At 38.1% G+C, this 10023-nt stretch overlaps 1 protein-coding gene across 1 annotated transcript; it reads right to left on the bottom strand.

Annotated features, from left to right (window-relative positions):
* Positions 1-468: 468 nt before the first annotated feature.
* LOC306825388 (DEP domain-containing protein 7-like) lies at positions 469-6948 on the bottom strand. The gene is made up of 12 exons (XM_079346099.1): positions 6851-6948; positions 6462-6659; positions 6189-6330; positions 5996-6091; positions 5116-5297; positions 4230-4428; positions 3313-3464; positions 3010-3153; positions 2730-2872; positions 2435-2560; positions 2106-2181; positions 469-858 (listed from the first exon to the last, which is right to left on the bottom strand). The coding sequence occupies exons 1-12, from the start codon at positions 6915-6917 to the stop codon at positions 647-649; spliced, it is 1737 nt and encodes a 578-aa protein (XP_079202225.1). The 5' UTR covers positions 6918-6948; the 3' UTR covers positions 469-646.
* Positions 6949-10023: the final 3075 nt, after the last annotated feature.

Below are 10023 nucleotides of genomic sequence, written 5' to 3' on the forward strand. Positions count from 1 at the left end.
GGCACATTGTAATAAGCTACATTTATGTTATATCACATCATATAATCGAGTCTCTAACATTCATCCAACACCGATGATACCTTAGTACAAACTTACTTTTTTTGTCCCTGCAAAAGATGACTCCAGGAGTGTGAATGACAAAAATGTGTATGTATGTTCTTAAAAGCATAAAACTTGGTACACTTGAACGGTTTGGGGCTCTGAAATTGCATTGTGGGGCAGTGGCTGCTCTTATACAACACCAAACTGAATCTGGTATTTTGCATTATATCTACTTATACCTATATTATATGACAGGAAATGTATTGCCCGGACCTATATGTCCACTGTTAATATTTCCCTTGCAGAGTCGATCTGCAAAACGTGTTGCCCGCAGATTATGGGGTGACTGTTTTGTTAGTTTTCCCATGGCAAACCCGTGACTAAAGAAGAGTCTATTTTCTTCGACATACACAAGCAACGCAAACGTTGGGTGTGAATAAATCATTTATTTGTTTTGTTGAAATATAAAGCAAATACAAACAAGTCTTTGCCTATATACGAACCTTGAAAAATAAAACTAAGCTTCTGCCTAACTCATCACTGTATAACAAAATCTAAAGCTAACAGTGATAGTGGCGATGAGGGACATGAAGGGTTTACAAAGTCAAAGCAAATCGACAGCATTTTCACAAAAGTACTTGTTAAAAATCTCTGGGTGGGCTTGGAAAAACTGTCCAAGTAGATGCTTTCGCTTTTTAGTTGAAATGTTGTTGTCCAGGTGGATGCTTTTTAGCAGAGCCCACAGTTCCTGGTTCGTGGTCTTCGTTTTGTAGTCATCATAAGTCTTTTTGGAGACCTGTTGACAGAATGACGAACCTGAAAGGCAGAAAAAGCAAAGCAATTAACAAGAAGGGACTTTGTGTGACAGACAACTGTTGACAATAATCATCAAAGTACACTTTAAACTAAATAGAATGTTGATGTTTTTCAAGTTATAGCTAACAGAGTTTTACACATCAGTTATCAAAGGAGCTATATTTTTGCACCACTAATAAATGTCTGGTCAGTATTCACTTTGCCCGATACATAAGAGACGCGTTAAGATGTGTTAAGATATTACTTTATTGATCCCCAAGGGGGAAATTCAGGCATTGCTGCAGCAAGAGAAATAAAAGTAAAAAAAGAATACAACAGTAACATACTGTATATACTGTACAAATTTGAAAAATTTTACTAGTAGGTATATACAGAAGAGAATACAAAATTGCAATTGTGAAATACAGGTATTATTCAAGGTTGATGGGAGTGGTTATTGTGGATCAAAATTGTAAATTTGAGGGATACAATCCAAATCAATGTGCCTGAAGCTGCAAACAAATTTAAGGAGCTGAACTGCACAGGTGGTTTGGTTATTCAGTGTGACTTTCAATCCTTCAATCTTTATTTGTATAGCGTCAATTCATAACAGGCGTTGTCTTTGTGCACAACACCCTGCAGTCAGCTGCACTAATACGGGAATCAAAGAGGCATTTTATTTGATAATAAGAAAACATATGAAAGGTTGTAGTTAACAAAGACATAGCATTCATCAATTCATGGGTGTGTTGCAATTGTGCCGTTTATAAACATGTCATGAATACAATGCTTTTTCCCTGAAAACTAATTTTAAAAAAATCTATTAAAATATTGGTGAGGAAGCTGATCGCAATTGGAAAATGTTTTCCTTCTCTGCTTTAAGGAATGCACACTAGAAATACATTTTTAAAAAAATCACTTTTTCACCGGTAAGGTCATACAATTAACATAAAATTAAAAATGTAGTTACTTTTATCAGTTGGTATACAATAAAAATTAGGCAGTGAAATATCAGATTGTCCACAGCCAAAGTGTAATGAGGACAAACAAGTTCCCTATGATCTGTAAAAAAGAAAATCTGATATTTGTTCCATTAGCAAAGGCAATTCCACACTGCAGTATTTCAAGGTAATGTGTCTTACCTAAGTTATTCATCGGAACCTATGACCTCACTTTCGAATGGGAGACAGTCAACTACCACTGAGCCACAATACTTTTTTCTTAGGGGAAAAAATATGTTTAATGGAAAACATTGAGTAGTCATTTACCATTTGGATTAGGCTTCTTCCCATCTACAAGGTCGGACAGCTGGTCACTCACTCCTCTGTGCAGAGCCCCTGGTGTCTGAAGCAAAAAGAGCATATTAAAATATAGAATATAGTATGGTTACAAGTTAAAGGGAGTTCTACATGAATGGTATTACTTTCCCTAACCTATGATAGAAAGTGAATTACATGTCTCAAATCTTCAAACTTCCACTGTATGTAACTTTTGTGAAAAATGGGACTGTCCAAACATGTCACTTGCTTTTCATTCTAAATTAAACTGATGCATTTCCCAAAGTAGAATATAATTGCACAGCATGTGATCTCCTTACTTTAAATATTTCCTTTATGTTACTGAGCATGAAGACCACCATTAGGTTCTTTGTCTCCTTTGACAGAGCCTTGCAGCGGACAACTGCTCCAGATAAGGATTTTGTCACTGCCAGTCTGTTGTCCATCTACAGGGTACAAAAGCACATCTTAGATGTCAGAGGTCTGACCATTTGTTATCTGGTTTGGTATCCATATACAGCTCAATTCCAAATGTAAATAAGGTAAAAATGTCCTGAAAGTTTGATCATTTTAAAAATGTATTGTACAGTATAACATTTAGCAACTAGCATTCACCTTTTTGTCCAATGTTATGCTTTGAGGGTCCGCTGCAAGAGCAGTGAATGTAAGCAGCTTGTGCAGCTCTTCCCTGCAGGTGGGAGGCAACAGCTTCAGACAGAGCTGCAGAGCTTCAAGAGCTATAGCTATCTTAGTGTTCACTGATGAGGCAAGAGAGAGAATGAAGTCAGTGATGTGAAGATACTTAGAATTTAAGAGAAGTTGGGCAACTTTGGTGTTGATAAAGAGTAACAAAATCTACTTTGATTAACTGCATGACACACAATACCAGTTTTACCCAGCAAGTCAGTGATTGCCCTGTAGATGTCAGTCATGTGCTCAGGCAGTAGTGGAGGCCTGTGGCTGTAGTGTGTCACCAGTGTTGAATATAGCAGCTGTTTACACTGGGCCAAAGAACTCTGAGAAAGACGGGGCTGTTCATCTGTGTTATTGAATGAATGACACATATTGCATTTTACAATCAAGGACACAAAACTTATATCAGATAGCTGCAAAACATTTTTAAACCTTTCTGAACATCATATAGTTGACTTGCCCTTGACAACTGCCCAAGTCTTTTAAGATTCAACATACTACTCGCCTCTATCTTGCAAACTGTTACGAGCAGGCAGTAGTTCACAGCTGTCGTTGTTCAGTGGAAAGCAATGAGGTAGCTCTCTGCTCAGCTTTACTACTGACTGATCAGGTAGAAAGACCATACAGTCCAGAGCTGCATGGAGCCACTCATCTTCCCTGAGAGAGAAGTATTACAAATTATTTAACACAACTGTTATCTAAGTAACTATATTGTTATCTCCAGTATATCTGTGAAGTTTAGAATTATGACAACACTCATAATTTGCTTATCTAAAATTATTTAAATCTAGCACAGGCAGCCTTTTAGCTTATATTAGTTTGGCAAAGAGACTATACACATGGGCCAAAGGGGTCATGTTTACAGTACAGACTTTAGACAGCTACTGTAATGTTTTGTTAGTCAATGAGGTAAATCTTATAACATAATGCAGGAAAATGTTTCGAGTCCAATACTTCAAAATAAATATATTCCTAATAACCGCCAATGAAAGCAGCTAAAGACATCAAATCATAATATGCAGTTTTATCAGTTTTAACCAGCACATGTTTTTCTCTCCTCACAGGTTATGTACATTATGCTATATAAGTTTTAAGTCTAATTGCTAATACTAACTGCACAGGTTCAACACATAATTATGTTTATTCTTAGTCACATAGGGACTGCTAAATCTTGTTTGGGGGATTATTGCATACAGGGGGGGGGGGGGGACAGCGGGTGTGTATTGTAACTAATGTCTTGTGTCCTGCCTGTCTGTATACTGCTACTGGACGCCTTGAATTTCCCTCGGGATCAATAAAGTATCTATCTATCTATCTATCTATCTATCAGCCACAAACTGCCTCAGACCACTACAAGATATTCACTGAGACAGTTAGAGCAGCAAAGCATTTCTAAGCCACAAATGATATTAATACACATACTGAGATTCTAAGAAGGCCTCAAGGATCTTTCTGTCTAGGTGGTTGCTGCTGTATGTCAGGTCTGTTCTTTTGTGAGATAAAGGGTTTGATGAGGTGGAGGATCGGTCCTGGGTGCATTGAAGAACACCTTCCAGCAGAGGGAGCTCAACGAGGATCAACAGCTTTCGTAGGGTCTGCTCTCTCCATATGTCATCTAACACTGGGGAAACGAGACAAAAAAACCCCCCAAAAAAACCCCGAGAAGTTATATAGTTTCTATCCAATTGCAAACAAAGTAAAGCCTTCTTTGGTATTAATTACATTTCACAATCCAGACGTGCCCTACATTAAAAAGCAGTTAAGATAACTTCTGTATCTTACATAAATACAATTTAACTTGAATGTTGAATATTGACTTTTTTCGGTCTTTAATGTAGATGTGTACATAAAACATTACATTTGGAGTTTTCCAATGATCTATAAGATTACATTATTGAGGAAAAGTACAAGTGGTTAGTTTTTTGTTGTCTAACGTCTTTACAGATATTTGGATTATTTTAACCAATGTGCAGGTTTGAAGAAAAAAAAAACGCTTTCGAGGAAAGCTAAATTACAGTTTTCACCTTAGCACAACTTAGAATTGCCTCTTAAATTCAATTATAGAAACAAAAAACCACCCTGAAGATGATAGAAAGAATATGCCCTTATGGGGGGGTTTTTTATGCTCAATGGAAGAAATATACCATTTCCGAGGGCGGTGTTCTGAAAGAAGTTCTTAAGTCTGTGACAACAAGTACATATGAAATTTTAAAAAACCCCAATACATTTATCATTTTTACATTAAAGCATTATGTCACAGCTCTTGTCAATAAGATTTAGTTCTCTTAGTAATATTGTGTTCTCTCACAGGATTGTGGTAGTTGGTGGTGATTGTCAGTTTGCACTTTGCCAGAACTCGGAACAACAGAGTCCACCAGAGGCTTCACTGACAGGCAGGCAGTTTCAAGGATGTCCAGTTGATTGGCTTTAGTGAAGGTATTGTTGGGCATCGGAACATGTGTCCCTGTACTGCATGCCTGGTCCTCCTGTCTGGAATACAAAACACACTATTCTAAAATTGTTGACAACATGATTAAGACTATACTTGTGGATATGCTCTATGTATGCGAGTGTGTGGGAGGTTAGAGGCTATATCGTTTCACGAAATTGCATCAATTACTATTATTATCAGTCATGAGGCGGTGATGCTGTTAAACAGCCTGACTCCAGATGGAATAAAGGACCTGTGGTAGCACTCAGTCTTGCAGGGTGGATTTCTTGGTCTGCTGCTAAAGGAGCTGTTCAGAGCCCCCACAGTGTCATGCAGGTGAGAGGGATTGTCCATGATAGATGTCAGCTTCATTAACATCATCCTCTCAGCCACCTTCTCAACAGAGTCGAGAGGACAGTCCAGGACCGAACCGGCCCTCCTGAACAGTCTGTTAAGTCTCTTCCTTTCTCTCTCTATGCTCCCTCCTCCCCAGCAGACCACCACATAGAAAAGTGCAGACGCCACCACAGTCATCAAATGGCCCAAAATCACTGCTTGGCCCATACCTAGAATAAATCTTTTTAAATTTTAAAATGTACGTGTGTATAAAATGTTATATGAAACGGGTATCATGCTCTGTTCACTTTGCCAGCCGGTCTAAGTGGTTTGCTTGAATTTAGTGGGACTGCATTAATGTTTTAAACCTGATTGTCAATAAGTACCTAAAAGTATGCTTGTTAAAACTTAGACTTCATACCTTTCTGAAAAAGTTCTGCAGAAGAGCTTTTGGATCTTATGTAGAGGCCAACCTCTTTCTAAATCATCAATTGATAGAGTACAAACAGATGCAAACCTGTGTGGAAAATAAAGACAAATTATAGCTTAGTATGGTAATGAATTGCTGACTGTCAGAACAAAAAGAAACGGCACACATAAGTGCGTCATCTCACCTGTAAAAAGCACTATTGCTGTCCTGAAAGAAAGTTGTCCGTTTGTCTCCGCCGAATACTTTTGCACCGACTGTCTCAAAAACATTGTGGACTAAAAGTCCCTGGCAAACACTCACCACTTTGTCCCGAGAAATACGTGCACCTTAAAGAATACAACAGAAAGAAAACAAAGCAATTTCAGATGTCTTTTTGTTCACAAAAAAACATTGTGACATTTCATAATACAGCAACATAGGCCTTCATAAAATCCACTACCAGCAGTCCAACACACACCCTGAAATCCTTTAATATTGTGGATATGTTCTTCGACCACATCGGCAGCCTCTGAGCCCAGAAAACATTCACTGTGAGACTTGAAGTGGACTCGATGACGTTTCACTGTAACTGAGGACCTGAGGTGTGAGATGAGGCCACTCCAAAAGTTGCAAGACTGAATCGGTTTCCTGTCGTCTCCATATGCTAACAACAGGCCTGGAGAATAAAAGTGAGTTGAAAATGTCAAATTTGCCGAATATCAGAACAGAGTTGAGGTAAATATAAAAAATACTAAGACAACAAGTAGAGAAACAGTTTCAAAATTTCATAGTATGAGACAAGGCCCCTTTTGAACTATAAAACATCAGTTAGCCTACCTCGTTGAATAAGTTGTTCAATTTACTTACCTTGAGGACGTATACACATGTTTTCTGAAAGGTTCAAAGCAGCGGCTCTTTCCTTTATTGAAGCCATGTGCACAAGGATGGTAGCCTAAGGCGTCCGTCAGCACAATCTATGGTCAGCACGCACCTATTGGCAGGCCATTTTGTTAATGGAGGGCATTGGGCGATCTACACATGGTGCATTCGTGTCGTGTCGGATAAGTCGGAAAAAAAGAATTTCCGTTTCATAAAACGTAGGCTAAGCTACACGAACAGCGGCTCAAGTCGGAACAACTCGGAAACTCGGAAAACAATTAGGTGCCCTTCTTGCCGACATGATATCATAGGCATGATAGTAAACACATGGGCAAATTGTATTTTTCACTTAAATAATAATTCACGTAATTCAACTTTTTGCTAAAACACAACTTTTTAAAGAGACATTAAGACATTTTATTCTTTGCATCAATTATGTGTGTTGCTATTTTTACAACATTACGACTTGTGGAACTGTAATCACGAAAATACTTTGAAGTCTGAAGAGTTTAGCCCGCTTCCAAACTCGAAAATTGTGGCCATCCGAGGAACACTTGAATGCAGCAATCATAGGTAGGCTACCCAGAGCCATATATATAGATATGGCTCTGGGTCTCAGTTACAGTGAAACGTCATCGAGTCCACTTCAAGTCTCACAGTGAATGTTTTCTGTTCTTATTGGTTATTTTATAAATACTTTTATCACACCCTTTGTTGTCTTTTTTTTTTTTTTTAAACTCTGCTCATCTCTGATTATAGGCACTGTTGCCATCTTTATAATAGCTGTGCAGAAAAGCCAAATTTTGTGAAAGCTGTCCAAATGAAGCCATGTTCCAGGGAGTCGAATGCTTTGTAAAAGTTAAATATGGAACTATTATCATCAATAAGGTGGGTCATTATTTTTTATATCTCTAATCTTAAGATGAGCTATTGTAGCCTATAATGTTTTGCTTTACTCCATTCTAAAAAAGAAAGAAGACTTTCGCTCGCCCTCGTCAAGCCATTTTGATCAGTGACCATATGTATGCCCCTTTAGCTGTTGAATTTAATATATAATAAGGGTCTGTCTACAGGCGAGAGGGGAGGAACTCATACCCATAGACATGTCTACTATATCTATGTTCAAACCTGTCCACATCTCACAGAATTTCACAAGATGTAAAAAACTGGGAAAAAGTTGTCGGAAAATGGTGGAAAGTTTACAAAAAGTGGTGAGTAGTAGACAAATGTTAAGTGTTTCCAGTGTTTAAAAAAGAATTTAATACAAGGTCTGTCTTACTTTAAATATGTATGAAATGTGACTTGCAACATATATAGTTATAACTTTTACTTGAATGCGAATTTTAAAACAGGCCAACATTAATTAAAGTAGATAGTATCTAATGTGTCTTGTAGCCAGCGAACAACTTTTTATTATACACAGATTAACCATTACAAGTTTTGTTTGTGTCTGTATAAAAATCCCCTCTAAACCGTTTATTTAATGCACTGGCCTGGCATGGTCTTTTATATCAATGTATTATAAATAAAATGATATTCCTAATTGTGTTTATCAGATTGATGTTGACTTAAACGTGTCATACCAGTATTAGGACTTGTTCATGAGCACAGTGTGTTTATTTTGTGTCATTAGTTGGGTAGAAATTGTAGGTCCTTTTTAAAGTAAAGTCAGTCGGTTGAGTGGGCTTATGTAGCCCCCTACATAAGTGAAAGCTACGCGGCTCTTTGGGTGCACACCAGAACTGCTGGATTATGCCAAAAATCTTAAACACTATTATTTTTGCTTGCTTTTTTATTTGCTCTCAGCTTCATCCAACATCTGGAAAGAGGCCAACAGAACCAAAGAAATTACGATTTCAGAAGGGTCACAGCACAAATATAGAATTTGTGGAAACGTGGAGAATATGCTTATGTCTTGGCTCATATGCAAACCCATGTAAAGACGGCTGTTAGTCATGAAAGTATTTTTGTTTTAGATATGGTAAAATATATTCAGACCTTGGGAATTGTACATGTTGTCCTTTACTTATGTTGCACATGTGATGTAAGAGGGGGGGTGCTAAAACCGTTCCTTGCTGCTAAAACCGTTCCTTGCTGCTAAAACCGTTCCTTGCTGCTACACTGTGCCAGGAGCATCACAAATCAGAACCTTTTTCTGTGCCATGTTCAGAAATGTGAATATGCAGCATCAGGTACCCCTGTGACAGTGTACACTGACCATAGCCCACTTGTCTTCTGGGCCCAGCTGTACAATCACAACCAGTGGTTGATGCGCTATGCACTCAGGGTTTCGACATAGAGATTAAACACAAGAAAGGGGCTGACAATCTGGTGGCTGATGCCCTGTCCCCTGCGTGAGATAAGAATTTTTTTTTTTGCATTGTATGAGTAGATACCAGCCTATTGTATTGTGTATCTGCTAAAGTGAATAATTTGGTCTTTTGGTAGTGTATTTGGATGAATGCTAGGTCCAAAACAAAATTTTTATCTTATGGGGGGAGGTGTTATGGGTTGTGGCGTGTTGTCTCTCCCCTCCCTCTCTATTGCAGGTTGGTGCTCCGCCCACCTTTCTCAACGTGTGGATAATTGGACTCACCTGTTAATCAGGCTGCAAGAGAATAAGTGCAGTTGGTTTTTGTTAGTAATTTATTATTGTAAATAAATCCTTACTTTTACTATTTATTTATTTTTACAAATTTCTAGTCTCCATTCTTATTGATCCTAATTTTATTAATTATTGTTGTTCCATACGTCCCATAGAAATCCGGGGATGTAACAAACCTAAACAACAGCCAAATACTGCCACCTAGTGTCTAAAGGGAGTTTTTACTAGAGGTTTTTATGTGTCTCCACTTCAGAGATTAAAGTTTATAAAGCTACTATAAAGGCGACCTTAAAATATTTTGTTTTGAATGTAACATAAGTTAGTTCCAAAACCAAAAACAGCATAAACAGGTTCTGTGCGTCTGTCTGTCCCTGTCCTAGGCTCCCTGCAGATGTGAAGAGAGAGGACACTTCACTTGTATGAGTTGCACATGTCCCTGACGTATTTCTCTGTTAGGTTAAAGTGCTTTAACGTTATATAAGAAGGTGGAGTATTACAGAATCATAGGGCCTTTTTCAAACCAACCCCTACACATTCCCCTCCGTGACGGAGTGCA

Source organism: Symphodus melops, assembly GCF_947650265.1.
Source record: "Symphodus melops genome assembly, chromosome: 6".
Lineage (NCBI taxonomy): Eukaryota > Metazoa > Chordata > Actinopteri > Labriformes > Labridae > Symphodus > Symphodus melops.